This window comes from Chenopodium quinoa, unplaced genomic scaffold (genome assembly GCF_001683475.1).
Source record: "Chenopodium quinoa cultivar QQ74 unplaced genomic scaffold, ASM168347v1, whole genome shotgun sequence".
In the NCBI taxonomy this organism is placed as follows: domain Eukaryota; kingdom Viridiplantae; phylum Streptophyta; class Magnoliopsida; order Caryophyllales; family Amaranthaceae; genus Chenopodium; species Chenopodium quinoa.
Window position 1 is genome coordinate 347,016 of NW_018743397.1, and position 15,759 is coordinate 362,774.

The 15,759-nt window shown below is 34.6% G+C and overlaps 3 protein-coding genes across 4 annotated transcripts; 2 read left to right on the forward strand and 1 right to left on the reverse strand.

The window, feature by feature from the left end:
- The first annotated feature begins 1,140 nt into the window (after positions 1-1,140).
- Positions 1,141-2,103, forward strand: LOC110738912 (receptor like protein 30-like). Its single transcript, XM_021919372.1, has one exon. It carries the CDS (start codon positions 1,141-1,143, stop codon positions 2,101-2,103), a length of 963 nt encoding a protein of 320 aa, XP_021775064.1.
- Positions 2,104-2,150: 47 nt separating this feature from the next.
- LOC110738913 (LRR receptor-like serine/threonine-protein kinase GSO1) lies at positions 2,151-4,106 on the forward strand. Its single transcript, XM_021919373.1, has one exon. It carries the CDS (start codon positions 2,151-2,153, stop codon positions 4,104-4,106), a length of 1,956 nt encoding a protein of 651 aa, XP_021775065.1.
- A 540-nt stretch (positions 4,107-4,646) lies between these two features.
- LOC110738871 (small G protein signaling modulator 2-like) lies at positions 4,647-11,281 on the reverse strand. 2 transcript variants are annotated; one of them, XM_021919318.1, is made up of 5 exons: positions 10,644-11,281; positions 8,805-8,940; positions 8,220-8,269; positions 6,470-6,523; positions 4,647-6,380 (listed from the first exon to the last, which is right to left on the reverse strand). In XM_021919318.1, the coding sequence occupies exons 1-5, from the start codon at positions 10,808-10,810 to the stop codon at positions 5,162-5,164; spliced, it is 1,626 nt and encodes a 541-aa protein (XP_021775010.1). In that variant the 5' UTR covers positions 10,811-11,281; the 3' UTR covers positions 4,647-5,161. The 2 variants fall into 2 exon arrangements, with proteins under 2 accessions (XP_021775010.1, XP_021775009.1); XM_021919317.1 differs by having other exon boundaries at positions 10,236-10,765.
- Positions 11,282-15,759: the final 4,478 nt, after the last annotated feature.

The window sequence follows — 15,759 nt, forward strand, 5'->3', positions numbered from 1 at the left end:
AACTTTAAAATTAACACATATAAGCTCAATCTTTGTTGATACTATAAGAAACTTTTTTTTTACAGTTGGTGTGTTACTAGTCCTTTCTAAAGTTGTGATAGACATAGTTAAATTAATGAAGTGCTCATTGCTAAAGTTAGTGACATTTATTGTAATACACCATGTCACCGCATACATGTTTTAGAATATGTAGTCTTTCCTTTATTCTTTGTTCGAGTGTTCCAATATATTTAATTTTTAATGTCTTTTATGGTGTTGAAATTTTGGATTTGGGTGTCACATATCATCAATTGTACTTGTAATTTACATTAAGTTTATAATACGAGTACATCTACAATTTGCGATCAAACTCAAAAATTGTAATTTACATTTACACGGACAACTTGAGAAGACATGGAATTGGAGTACTTTAAGGGGCCAATTCATTATAAATTACATGCTTGTTAAGGTTGTGAAATAACCTCATCTCAAACTTGCTCTAATTGAATAAGTTTTGAATTTCGATAGCATACATAGGGTGATGTCTTGAATTAAAATATGTTATGTTAATACTCCCTCAAGTAGCAAGAGCACAAGAGTCAAGAGTAGTTGATAAGTATACTGCTTAGTTTATTTACTACATTATCAGTCATGACTATAGCTCTCAATCAAACAAACAATTTGTGTGAGTTTAAGAAGAGAATCAATGCTTACATAATTGAGAGTTACGGAAGGCCCTCATGACAATTTCACCCAATGAATCGCGAGTGAATTGAAGACTGGTTCAATACACACATGACAATTTTAATAAGGTTAGATTAAGGACTTTGTCTAAGAAGATCAGTTGCCTGCTCCAACGGGAAAATTTTTCTCCATGAGAAAGAAATGTAACCACTTTTACGGTCATTGATTAATCTTTTATCTCACTTTCAGTGAGAGGTGTTAACATGTTATTCGCGGTCAGTATTTTTGATGCTACTACTACTACTATAAAATTTGTTATCAACTTAACAAGCGTTTACAGTTCAAACCCTTCTTTTGGGTAAAGGATCTCCTTTACACTTGTATATAACATGCCACACAACCTGTAATATTATATTCACCCAAAAAAAAAAACAGAAACAAACCTCAAAAAAAACAAAATATTCCCTGACTTAAACAATGAGAAATTACGGTCTATTTCTTTTTACTCTCCTGCAATTGATCACCTTAGTCTTGAGCTGCCATAATGCAGAACGAGAGGCTCTTACCTTGCTCAAGATGAGTTTTAGCGACCCTGCAAATCGTCTTTCTTCATGGACTGGCAAAGACTGCTGTCGTTGGAAAGGAGTGGTCTGTAACAATGTTACAGGTTACATAGACCATCTTGATCTAAGGGCTAACTCAGTGTGGAATATCGATAATCCACTAAGTTTGATGGCAGCACCATATCAGTTAGAAGCCAAAATGCTAGACCCTTGTTTGCTTGAATTGAGGCACTTGAACAACTTGGATTTGAGTGGCAATGACTTTCAAAGAAGCCGAATCCCAGAGTTCATTGGCTCATTCAAACATCTAAGGTACCTTAACTTGTCTATGGCATCTTTTTGGGGAGTTATACCTCCCCAACTCGGCAATCTTACAAGACTAGAGATACTTGATCTTGATAGCTCAAATCTCTATGGACCGCCTTTCCATAGTGATCTTGTTTGGATTTCTCAACTTGTGAACTTGCGGTCTTTGGACTTGAGTGGCATCCACCTTACTCCAACAAACAAGGCTATGGCAACTCTCGCGAGGCTTCCTTCTTTGGTGAAGTTGCGGCTTCAAGACTGTGGACTAGGTAAGGCTCACTTAACTCATGCTTTCCACAATTCAACTTTGCTTTCTAGGATACAATTCCTCGATCTTTCCATGAACGTGTTAGATAACCCTCTCCCTCGATTTTTACTCAACATGACCTCCTTGAAATACCTTGACCTCTCATTTAATATGTTCGATGGCTACATCCCTCTTTGGCTAAACAATATAAGAGGACTCAAATTTCTCAGCCTCAAGGGGAATTCGTTTAGCCACGTAGAGGGAATGGCAATCATGAGAGTCATAGGGAATCCATGCAAATTCAAAGGATTGGATTTATCATAGAAACCCCTCCGGAAAATTTCTCCAAGTGTACTACACATGATTTGGAAATGTTGGATTTAAGCAATAACAAGATCGCGGGCAAATTGCCTTATTGGTTGGGGTACTTGAGAAATCTTAGACGGTTGAATCTAGGAGGTAATAAATTAGTTGGATTGATTCCAACATCAATTGGAAGATTGCCATACTTGGAAGAGTTAAGTCTATTTAGGAATGGACTCAATGGAACCATACCGACTTCTCTTCATGAACTTTCATCCTTGCAAATGTTAGACTTGTCACACAATTTCTTGAATGGCAATGTTCCATCTTTTCTAGGACAGTTGCATTCTCTAATCCTTTTGCAACTGTCAAACAATTCCTTGACCGGAACCATCCCGGAAGTCCTTGGACAGCACAAGACACTGGTGAGAATTAGCCTCTCATCGAATTTTTTGGAAGGCGTAGTGTCAGACTCTCACTTCACCAACCTCTCTAGTCTAAAGAGTTTAGACCTACGCTTCAACTCATTGATCTTGAATCTTACTTCTGACTGGAAACCTCCGTTTCAACTCGATGAACTTCAGTTAAGTTTCTGTAGAATTGAAAGCCAGATTCCTCAATGGATTCAATCACAAAAACAGCTCATTTTCATGGACCTTTCGAATACAGGGATTTCAGGGGATTTGCCAGAATGGTTTTGGAACATGAAGTTTTTTGGACTAATTTTGTCCCACAATCATCTTACAGGTTCAATCACAAACTTATCCTTTGAGCTCTCTTATGGAGACCTTTCATATAACTTGTTTTCGGGGTCTCTCCCACAAGGTCAAGTGCTCGACAATGGCCTCGTTCGAACTTCTTTGTGCCATTTGAAGATACTGAATGTGCTGGATCTTCAGAGAAACATGCTATCAGGCACAATACCTGACTGCTGGAGTTCTGAACAAGTGTATACTATCAATTTGTCCTCGAATAATCTTTCAGGGCTCATTCCCAAGTCCATAGGACTACTTCCTAACTTGTTATTTTTGAATTTGAACAACAATTCACTTGAAGGGAATATTCCTAAGACTTTCAACAAGTCTAGAGGATTGATCATTCTAGATCTTGGTGAAAATAAGCTATCAGGGGACATGCCAAAATTCAGGGCAAAAAGCCACCCGAATCTGCAAATCCTCAGATTACGAGGAAATCAACTTGTTGGGGCTCTTCCAGTACAACTTTGCTCACTTCCTTGGCTTCAAATCCTCGACCTTGCAAGCAACAATCTGACCGGGAACATTCCTCAATGTTTTGGCAACTTAAACGGTATGGTGTTGCTTCCCACAACTCGTAATTCAAGTGCATCATCACCTACATTTCCCATTGAACAAACTACCATGGAGGTGTTGAAAGGGCAAGAGCTACAATACACCACCAATCTTAAGTTTGTAGTGAACTTAGATCTTTCATGCAACGGCTTAGTAGGCTCAATCCCTGAGGAGCTTACTAATTTAGCAGGACTTGTTGGCTTCAACTTGTCGAACAATCATCTAACAGGAATTATACCTCAGAAGATTGGTAATATGAAATCATTAGAGTCCCTTGACCTGTCTAACAATATGATTTCAGGGACAATTCCTCCAAGCATATCCGCGTTGAATTTCTTGAGCCACTTAAACTTGTCCTACAACAAGCTTCACGGTACAATCCCAACAGGAAACCAACTCCAAACTCTTGATGACCCATCATTGATTTATGCTGGCAACCCAGGTTTATGTGGAGATGCATTGCCGAAAAAATGCAAAATCAAACAAGGTGTTCAACAAGGATCAAGCCATGCTCAAGAGGAGGAGGATGACCCTCAAGAGGTGGAACTCTATGTTGTCGTATTTCTTGATTTTGCTACCGGGTTTTGGGGAGTGGTTGGAAGTTTAGTGCTCATGCCGGGGTGGAGACACGCTGTTTTCCGGCATATTGAGAATATCATGAATTTCTTGGGCGCTCGAGTTGTGTTAAAGATCAACAGCTTCAGAAATTTATGAGTTAGCTGTAAGCATTTGATACACATCAGTCAAAAGATCATCACTGAGATATATCAAATGTAGTATGAATAAGTTTACACTAATTTGTTAGTTTGTAACTAGAAGTTTGTAACTATATATTGTAATATTGTATCGATCTCATATAATAGTCAAACTTTTTCAGCAATTATACTTTGACTTGATTTTTGTTGTATACCAAAGCGCAATTTTATTTGTTAATATTATTTATATATATTACTCCCTTCGTTTTTTTTAAATGTTAGAGTTGTAAATGCACCGGAGTTATAGGAGGTTTTACAATTAAAAAGAGTGAATTTTCTACAGCGTCAAGATTAGGTAGAAAAAGGTAGTATGCATCTCCCCCCTTCAAAAAAAAAAAAAAAAAAAAGGTAGTATGCATCTTCAGAGGTAGCTACAAATTAATACACATTAAATCGTAGGTAACATTTAAAGGGGAAATAAAAGTAAAACTATATATGTATGAGGTTGAGTAGAATTAATAACAATAATGGGATGAGATTTGTTTAATTGTACAAGGAATAAGGTAAAGGTAGTGTACTAGTTTTAGTATAAAAGAGATAAGAACGATAGAGTTAATAACCTTATAATGGGCAATTATTAGAAGCTACACCTGGTTCTCACCTTCAATCCAAACATGTCCTTGAAGATATTTTACCTTTACAAGAAAAGCCCCAATTTCCTACCTTTTTCAAATTTCCTCTTTCACTCGTACAATCCCTTAATCCGTCCTACATGAAGAAAAACCAATAGCAATTCTATCCGACCTGAATGTTTTCCACGGATAATCATTTTTCCTTTGAATATGTTTTCCTTCAAACCAAACAGAGCCGTAAGTTAAATTGCAAAATTTCTCAATTAGAAAATTTCAACAATTTATTTTTCTCCACCTCGAAATATAGGGGAAATCAAAGACCCGAATTACACAGAAATTCACCTTAGGCTCATACATTTTCAATCACGGCCCCCTGTACTATGTGCTACAACAACAGATTAGGCCCAAATTGGAAGAAAGACCGATATGAAGCAACCATCACTTAAAATGTTGAACCAATTTTATCATGAAGAGTCATTACCAGATCATGTGCACCATCTAAGAGTTTCCAGATATCAAGGTGTCCGGCCATGTTATTACACTCCCGCAATATCTCATCCATGCTACTGTACTTCTCTACAATTTGTTTTCTCCTCTGCAACACAGAAGCAGCAATAGCATACAACAGCAGGTCCTCAGTCGGTGGAGCCCGTTGTCTTATTCTGCTCCATGCAGACTTGCCAACCCCAGCCCTTAGTGCAGCCTGATCAGCCCACATCACTTCCCACAGGCAAAGTGTCTGCTCAAAATTCAGCTCCCTCCTAAACAAGACAACCACCATCCTGTACACAAAGAAACAATCCTCTGCCTGGAGCTTTACCAAGTGTTTATATAGATGAGAGTCCTTGTGTTTTATAATTTTGGCCACAATATTAAGTTGCCGACGAATTCCCACCTCATCAAGCCTAAAGTTATGCCGAGCCTTCTTCATAAAACCCACAAAGCACCAAAATGCCATATGGTCCTCCTCTATTACTGAGATTATTGGGGAAAGAAGATCACTCATACCTTGACAGTAGCCAATATCTGAGTCATAGATAGCATAGGCTTCAAGTATTGCTACCAACCGAGCAGCATGGTAAATTCTGCATGACTCAAGGTGGTCATAATCTTTAAGCCCTACAGCTTCAGCAGAACGACGTGCTCGGTCTTCTGATACTGCAGCCTGAGAAGGAGAATAGTCCTTCCACTCTGCATTGGCCCGCACAGCATCAAGACGAATTATGCGCTGCCAACTAGCAAAATCTTCAGTGCGGCAGACACTAGACTGTGGATTTGTCTTAGAAGGGGAAAGATCACCCTTTGAAACTGCATCAGCATCATTTTCTTGGTCAAATGGAGAAGAAACTTCATCAAATTGCTCATCTACAGATGACTCCACGTCAGATGAATCACTGCAGATTACAGAAGGACTAGAACTTGTGACCCGTTTGAAGCTATTAGTCCTATCCAATACTGAACTGGAATGATTTTCTGAAAACTCAAGATCAGAACTTCCCTTCTCACTGGAGAGGGACTCGCGAGCACTAACAACATCTTCTGAGGCAGGTGAACTGGGCTCTGAATTGGAGCTCAAACAACTCCCATTGCTATTCAGTAAATTCTCATCAGTTTGTTTTAGTAGTCGTCTACTCCGTCTTCTGAGTTTCTCATACTCCTTTCTGGATACACAAACACCAAAACTAAAATACTCAAATAAACTGACTAATAAATCTCTTGAAGGATGCTTATACTAATAGCATAATAGTACCTGTTTGTATTTCTAACCAGATCTCTTTCTTCTTTTGAGCTATTCAAATCATAGCTGTTTAACAAAACAAATGAACAATTAAAAAAACAAAATCCATCAATTTGATAAGAACAGGCACAGTTAAATAATATAAATGCCAAAAAAGTAAATATGAACTTAAGTGCCATCATGCCAATAATATAAGCCTGAGAAAATCTAGATTATACATCAAGTGAATTTAAGGCAATAGGGTACGAAAACAATAATTACAAAGTTAAGCATACAAGAAATTGTTCATATACAGCAAAAAATGAAGCCATGGGCACAACAGCTGCAAGTTAAAAGTACACCTCAGCAACATAATTTCTCTTACAGAGGCCAAAAGAGCACCACAAGCAAAAGATATGTACACAAACAACATACAGTATATTTGAAAGAAGATGACTAGGCTAAATGGAAACAATGGGCAGCAGGAACAAAAAGCAACAAATTTAGTTAAGGAGTTGTCTTGTTGATAGTGTCTAGAAATTTCAAGCTGAACAAAATTTCAGCACTTTTCCACCTAATCATTTTTATTAAAGTAAGAAATACAAGCAGGGGACACCAAGTCTTAGTAGCTATAAGTTAGAAAATAACAGTGCAATAGAAATCACCAAAGTGATAAAAAAAATAACATAAAGGGAAAATTCTTGCTATTCTCTTCAGAGTCCCTACCCTACAAGGAAAAAAAAAATCCAAGACTTACCTAATGATAAAAAATTTAATGAGTGGTGATTAGAACTTTCACCTGTTAAGTTTACGCCTCAGACAAACATTTTAAGTCTCAGTGGACCAAAAAACTTCAAATTCAGAACACATGTATGGCTCTGCTATATCAATCTTCTTACCACTACCCTTAAAAGTATGGAAGTCAAAATAACAACCTAACGTCCCACCCTTAAGCTATTCTCACTCCCTTTGCCTTTCAAAGAGTGCAGTGATCCACTTTTCAACAATTAAATAGTTGCAATTACCCATTACACCAAGCCATATAAATATATCTTTTCACAATCTAAGCAACTAACAATGCATTGAAAGTTTGAAACTATTGCTAGACTACTAATCCCATTGTCTTCTCCAGAATTTAAAATCCATCGAACACACAGAAGACAAAAGGCATTTCTTATATGCTATTACTACAAACTTGCAGACCTAGAAATGTAATCTATGACTTGTTCTAAGTCTTCTAACATGAGCTAAGTATCTCTTCAATGCCATATAGTTAGGGATAAAAAAATGCACATCATTTTTGTTGGCTTTTCGATGGCTTTCAAATAGAAGTATCGTATACATCTAAGTGCTTAACCAAAAATAGCAAGAGATATGCATAAATCAGATATGCTAACTTAAAAACATGACCAATCCAAAACCACAATTCAGGCAGTGACAACCTATCAATTCAAGATTGGGAGAAATATATTTAAAACAAGGGGATCAAAGCAAGCGAAAAAGGTACAACTACATCAACTAGACTGCCTGAACCATGGTAAGTCTCATGATTACATAACATAGTTCAATTAATGTATAAAGGATTTAGCAGCAGAATGATGTATAAGTAGACAGTTTAACCAGGCTGTACTGCCTGTACAAACAAATACCAAGAAACCATGATTAATTCCTTTGTTCAAACACAAATTCGGTGGACAGCTAACACATAGCTGTAGACATCAAGTATGCATAAAAAACATGTCAACCAAGCGAAGAAGGAGATATAAATGTCCTCTATACTTACACGCCAAGAAGGAAAGGCCAAACCTCTGCTCTGATGCTGGGATCAATACCCTGCATTAAGAAATTATAGAACATTGAGAAACATGACAATTGGAGACAAAAAGGCGTTTCAACCTTTCAGCTTTACAGGGTTTAAATTTTTGAAGTGCAATGATATTCTACTCCAAAAGACACCTTACAATCCACTAATTTTTTTCAATCAGTCGATAAAAATGAAGAGACTATAATTAAGAAGACAACAAGAGGGTATCAATTGGCTACAAGAGACAAATCATAAATAAACCCTAGAAAAAGTTTAAGGAAACAGACATAGCAAAAAAAATAATACAAGCTAAACAACCGAATAAAACTTTCAGGCTCCTACCATTTAAGAATTAAGATACAGTAATTTGAACCAAAGGGTGTCTGATATGCCACTTTTAATTCTATAGATATAGATAGGTTTTTTGCCATGAAGACAAGACCCTAGAGAAATAGATCATAATTTTGGGACTTTTAGATTGATTGGTAGTAAAAGGAGATTAAAATCTAATTTTCAACCTCATACAAAGTGAATGAAAATGCATCCATTTATACAATCACTTACTCCACTTCGAACTTTTTTCAAAAGTTGTATTCCACCATCCTGAAGTTTCCCATCAGGTGTAAACGAATTTCTCCATTGCTGTGGTGTGAGGGGATGTTTCCTTCTCTTGCGAGACCATGGTGACTTAAGTTGACCACTAGCAAAAAAAAAATATAAACATATTCAATATCAAAGGGAATACATAGAACAAACTTCTTTAGAAAATAATAAATATACAAAGTATGTATTAAATCACAGTATAGAATTCAAAAATATATATGCCCAATATTACAAACATGAAGCCTGCAGTGTCCACAGCTAAGACATGCATATGCAGCATAACAATCCAACTCCATGATGTTGACAACCCAAGATACACATAATGTTTCCCAACTTCCAAGCATCATATCAATCACAGGAATTTCACATATTAAACTGACTTCCTAATTTAGCTTCTGTTTGTTCTTTAAACTCAGCTACACGGAATACATATCTGCACCTTTCAATATGAAAGGAAAGACGGAGAATGAAAACAAACACTGAACAGCATTGCTATAAACTACACTTACCATTTTACACAGTCTACTGCAATATCTTTCCCCCTTTCCCCAGCGATTTTCTTCCCCGTGTAGAAATAATCAAAATGTGGAACATGTGCGTTGGATATTGGTTTATTGCACTCCAGTTCTTGGTGAACTAATTCTAGCAATTTAAGGCAGAAGACAAAACATCCTTACCTGTTCTAAACAATAAATTGTAATACCTGGGACACTGTATGACACACTTACGAGCTAAATCGCCCATCCAAGTTAAACTCTCCCATCTACATTATTAGACCACTAAACTAATTTTAGTCCCTTTCAAGTTATCACCTCCCATCCATACTGTTTGATCACATAACTAACTTTAGTAATTAGTGATTCACTAGTATTAGTCACTTAAAATACCAAAGATAAATCACTATTCGATTTTAAATAAATTCCATAATCACACTGAACCTCCATAAAATAAAAATGAATACCCAAGTTCAGAGTACAACCCAATCAAAACATGGTTATCCCCAAAAAGTCACTCATCCACCTGAAACAATTGTCACATTGCTCCAAACTCCCTAAATAGAAATGCTTCATGATGTAATTTTGTAATAGTTGGATCATTCCCAATCTCTGCCTACCACTCAATACAACTTTTAACAATCCTTACTATCATAGATCATTACTAATCTAAAAAGGGAAGCAATCTTTTCCGAACATCCCAATATAGTAAATTCACAACTATCAAATCAAGACATGAGATAACCACAACTTAAATACCATGAATCCATGATTATGAGTAAGATATAACTATATTAGAATTCTAAAGTACAATTGGTAAACTAAAACTAAGAGAATAGTGAGGTTCCTCAGTAAATGAGAGAAAATGGAAGCTTTTAGGGGGAGTAGGGAAACTCACCGATGGGAAGAAGAAGAAGCCGGTGAGGAAGAAGCAACAACGAATAAAGCCGATCGCAAATGAACCCACGATAACGACAACGGCGACGACGATGATGATGATGGTGAATAATGATGTTTTTTCGAATTAGATGATGATGGGGATGATTTCGACGATGAAGAAGGAGAAGAAGAACAAGTATGGCTTCGTCTAAGAGCTTTCATCTACTATAAATACACAAAACCCAGAAAAAAATCCCTAATTCTACCTAACCCTAACCCTCCCCCTAAAAAAGAAGAAAGAAATTAATTTCTGAGGATCTTCCTAAACATCAATCACCAACTAAATCTAGGGTTCATAGTAATCAAATTACACAAATAAACCAAAAATAAATAAATTGGGGGAGGTTTTATTAGAGTAAAATTTTACCTACGAGTGTAAGCAATGGCGGCAAATACAGCGAGACCAGCAACGGCAGTAACAGCGACAGCTACAGCAGCGCCGCCGCCATTTTGGCCGCCATTGCCGCCGCTTAAGAACAAGAATAGTCCACCGATGCTACTGTGTAAGCTCGAAGATGGAACGCTGTTCAGCATTGGAGGAGAGAGGCAATAAAGGGTAGTTTTAAAATTGCCCAAAATGGCGGATTTTCAGTGAGAAATTTACAGTAGTTTTGATGAAGAAGATGATGAAATTGGGGTTTTTTTTTTTTTTTCTCAAATTTCTGCAATTTTTAATATGTCTTAATTTTAAAATTGTCTGTTTCTATGGAGGAGAGAGAGTAGGAATGCAAGGAGGAAGAAAATGGGAAATGAGAAAGGATCAAAAGGAAGACTAGAAAGATTCTTGGCATTCTAGAATTCTTAGCATTCTACCATTTCAGTATTATTGTGAATTTTTATTTTTATTTTTTTTATTTTTTTTTTTTTGGTTGAATTTTTGGATGTAGTTGGGATACCAACTATTTACCCGTTAACTTAATTATTTTTGACAATTTCTAATGTAGGAGAATTTAGTTTAAAGATTTACTCCATTCACTCATGATACATTAACTAGTTATTGGTTCGAATGGTGTTTCGGGTCATTATAAATTTATTATTTTAGTCGAACTATATATACTCCATTTGCTTGTTTATCACTAAGGGTTTAAGTTGTTGTTATTTTAAAAAAGAAAAAATGATAGCTTAAGTAGTTTGTTGTTTGTATGAGTTGGTTTGACTATAATAATAATTCTTTTGCATTAATATTTCCTCATTGTAAAAAATCAAATCAAATCTTTATAAATTTCATGTCAAAATATATACTACTACAATTTTTTGAATTAATGGTCAAATAAAAATAGAATAATGTTTAATTTCTTACAAACTTTATTATTGTGCAATTATTAAGGAGTTACATTACAAGGGAAATTGTTAAGCATATGAAGAGTTTATCATTTAAGCTAAACATTATGGAGTAATACATAAAGGTTAATGCATGGATTTTTTCGATTATTAATGATATGGTATGATTTGGCGACATATCATATGCCAAATGGCAAAATTGATGATACATGGCAAAACAGCATGTCTATATATATATATTATGGTAATTTTTTTTTTTTGGTATTTAGAGAGCCACAAGGGTGGGTGATGAGTTTCGATCTCAATATCACCTGGAATCGGGAGGGGAGCTCTAACCACTTGAGTTATCCCTCACACTCTTTGATTATGTAATATTAATGTTATCTATAATGTCTTAGGCCCTCTTAGCCTTATTGTTGGTGAACTTAATTATTTTCATCAATTTAAAAATAATAATTAAACCTTTTTTTTCTAAACTTAAATTATTTTTACTGAAATGAAATTGTTTTTACTAAATATTTCATATTATCTTGGAAATAAAAAAACCACCTTTTATAACACCTTTTTTTTTTGTTAAAAAAAAAACATTTTATAAAAATTTTCTTGTAAAAGCACATCTAAAATCAATTTATTTTTTTCAAAGTAACACCTTAACCTGGTTTTCGGTGTTGACTTTGGTTTTCAGGCATTAACCTTCATGTGAGTCGCACATGGTCCGATCAAAACCCCTCTTTCTTTATTTTTTTCCCTCCAATTGAACTTTCTCTGATCTCTCCTCTATTATTCCAACCAAGCCTCAATTATTACTCTTGATTGAAGAAGGAAACTCCATTGTTGAGCTCAAATTGCTAAAATTAATCCAATTTCAAGGCTAGTAAGTTGTTTAATTAATGAAATTGCTTATTAATTTTGTTAGGTTTTCAAATTTTCATAAATTAGGGTTTGTAATTGAAAATTTAGGTTACTATTTTGGGACTGATTTATACCCACCAATGTGTTTATGATGAAATTAGTAGTATTTTCAAGGGGCAAATTTGTTTAGTATGCCACCAATATGGTTTTTGATTCAATTTTTTTTTTAATGTGCTTGCAATATTGGGATTCAATGGAGGAAGAGAGTGAAGAGGTGGATGGGGTTGAATTAACCATGCTGGAATTTTCATGGGAGTAGATTTAATTTATTGGTTAGATGGTGTTGGCGAGGGTGGCGGTGGCGGTGAGGTGGTGTTGGCGGGGTGGCAGTGAGGTGATGGTGGCGGTGAGGTGGTGTTGGTGAAGGAAATGAGAAAAATATAAAGGAAGGTGATTTTATGAGATCATGTGACCTACACGTGCAAAGTCAATGCCGGAAAACCAAGTCAAACACCGGAAAACCAATTTAAGGTGTTATCTCTTTTTTCAAGTCAAACAACGGAAAACCAATTTAAGGTGTTATCTCACCCAAAAAAAAAAGAAAAAAGAAAAAAGGGTTTCTAGGTGTGCTTTTACAAGAAAATTTTTATAAGGTGTTTTTTTTTTTTTACAAAAAAAGTGTTATAAAACGTGTTTTTTTTTTTGCAATTTTCCTACTCGTATTATCTATTGTACTCGTATTATATAAGAGAAAGGGTTTCTTGGGTGATAAATTTGCTCTATTCCAAAATGTTATCATTTTGCAAAATTACCTCACTTATCTACAATTAAAAATTAAGAATTATTTTTATTTTTTAAAATTATTATCTATCATAATTGTTCCACATCTTCCACACTAAAAATACAAGGTAAGAAACACACGCATTGCGTGTGTGTATGTGAAATATAGAAAATTAATTAGGCTATATTCTCATCTTTATTCTATAAAAACGATAAATATTTGTTGATATATATATTAGTAAAAAAAAATTATGAAATAAAATGTTGCTAAACTTATGGAATATTTTTTTATTGTTTTAAAAAAATTAAAGCCTTCTATCAATTTGGCTTAAATTTGAACCTTTGAAATCAATTCTTGTGTAAAAGTAAAAAAATAATTAAGAGCAATTTCAATTATTATAGGGAGCAGTTTTTTTTAAAAAAAAAAAAAATTGATGAGTGAGAGCAGTTATGATAAGGTAGTTTTTTTTAGTTTTTTTTATAAAAAATAATTTTTTTTAATTTTTTATTTTAATTGTGAATAAAAGAGATAATATTGAAAATTGAGAAGGGCAATTTGAGAATAGTGAAATTTATCACCCAAAAAGCCCTTTCTCTTTATATATTACTATAGATAAATGCTCTTTTTTTTTTAGAAAAACTCTTCCTAAATTTGCTCATTTATGTTTTTTTTTTGTTCTTTCTTTCTCATGCTTTTAGAAAATATTTTATTTGTATTATTAGTTTCACATCTCCTAATACACATGACTTTTTTTTTTTTTTTTTTTTGAGTGTGATTTTAGGTTGATGGTAGGCATCGGTTAATTTTTTTTCCCTTCTAATTTCTTGTGTGTACCTCTTAGCTTGTTTGAATAAAGTGAAGAGATCAAGGCTAAGTGGTAAAAACGGGAGTTGATTTATCAATGACTAATGTGTCTTAATCCATTGTGGGGCTCAATATGTGTCCGCTATAGCTGATCATATGTAACCCCGACTTATTTTGGGTAGCCTGTTTTGGCCCGATTCTTCAAAAAAAAAAAAGGGCGTTGCTTGGGAAAACATTTTAATGCACATTTAGTTGTTTTTTTTTGCCCGGTCCGAAATGGTCCGAAAAGGCCACACGACCCCCCTTTTTTTTGGCGGGTTTGGACACAAACTTTTGGCCCGGGCCGAGAGTTGCGCAGAAATTTTAGGCCTTGGCTTGGCTGGCCCGTCTAATAATCACCTCTAATGTCCGCATAACATCTTTGTAAAATAAAAAGAAAAAAATAAAAAATGTACTATATTTTTTAAGAGAGAGAGAGAGAGGAGACTAGAAACTTATAAACTTAAGAAATGCAAATTTTGTGGAAACATGTAAATTTCATAATGAAATGGAGATAGTATTAGTGCATACTATCAAGTATCAGTGTATCACATTTAAAGGAAAAAAATAACCTTGACATACATTTTTAAGCCGATGAAATCCCATGTGAAGATGATTTTGTTCACGCAGCATAATTGAATTCCGATCTTTGGTTTGCAGAAGAACATTGATCTATGTCGATTTCTGCACTTTATGGTATGTTGAGATTTGAATTGATATCTTTGATGAAAACGTTGTTGTATAACTTCTTTAGGAGAAACGTTGAGGGTAGAATGAGAAAAAAAATATTTAATAAGATATATAGATTTCTTGCTCTATTCACAATTTCACATCATGTAATGTGTGACATGTATGGTCTTGTATCCACGCAACCAGGCCAGTATTGAGAATTATTTTGTTCAAATTGAACGGTTTTTGTATTAAAGCTATAAACTTCACATTTGTTTGATGACTTAATTGGACATTTAGAGACAAATTACAATTCAATGTAACGATTCTTGTAAATTATAAGAAAGTGTTAAAGTTGGGACACACTACAATATTGATATATCGTATCTCAAGAGATAGCTTTATCATTAAAGTTATAGTTATAAATCTCCCTCTTTTTGTTTTGAATTGTCACATTAAAATTTTACAGTATTTGTGTGCTATTTTCTCACCAACTGTTGTGATTTCTACGTAATTACGTCATGAAAAATGTAGTTATGCAAGATCTTGTTAGATATGTTTTGAAACTATCAAAATATCACTTTTCAATACATAGATCTTTTAAGAAAATAGAAGATACTGGTGGTATAAGATTGTGGAACTACAATAATTATGTTATTAATTTATTTATTTTATTTTATTTTTAATTTTTTAATTTTTATTTTATTGTTAAATATAGAGAAATATATGAGAGAATATTATTCAGTGTGTATACTTTCCATCTGTTACGGGATATATATATACATGTAGATTATTTAAGGATTCATCGGATAAGATCAAATACCCGTCTCTAGAGATTCTAGATAGTACATGGATAATAGTCATCCACTTATACATCCATATCATAACACTCCCCCTTTGATGACTTATTGAAGATCGTGCTCGTTAAAACCTTATTAGGAAAAACCCTGTGGGATAAAAACCTAATGAAGAAAAAAGAGTACAACAATCTTTGTAATACGCTCGAGATGCTGCCTCGTTAAAAACCTTGCCAGGAAAACCCAATGTGGGACAAAAC

Excerpts from the sequence above, each read along its gene's own strand:
- LOC110738912 (XM_021919372.1), top strand. The coding sequence starts at position 1,141 with ATGAGAAATTACGGTCTATTTCTTTTTACTCTCCTGCAATTGATCACC.
- LOC110738913 (XM_021919373.1), top strand. The coding sequence starts at position 2,151 with ATGTTGGATTTAAGCAATAACAAGATCGCGGGCAAATTGCCTTATTGG.
- LOC110738871 (XM_021919317.1), bottom strand. The coding sequence starts at position 10,438 with ATGAAAGCTCTTAGACGAAGCCATACTTGTTCTTCTTCTCCTTCTTCA. Across the intron at positions 8,270-8,804 it reads TGAAAAAAGTTCGAAGTGGA|GGTATTGATCCCAGCATCAG; the intron begins GTAAGTGATTGT and ends TTCTTAATGCAG. Across the intron at positions 6,524-8,219 it reads TGGCCTTTCCTTCTTGGCGT|CTATGATTTGAATAGCTCAA; the intron begins GTAAGTATAGAG and ends TTTGTTAAACAG.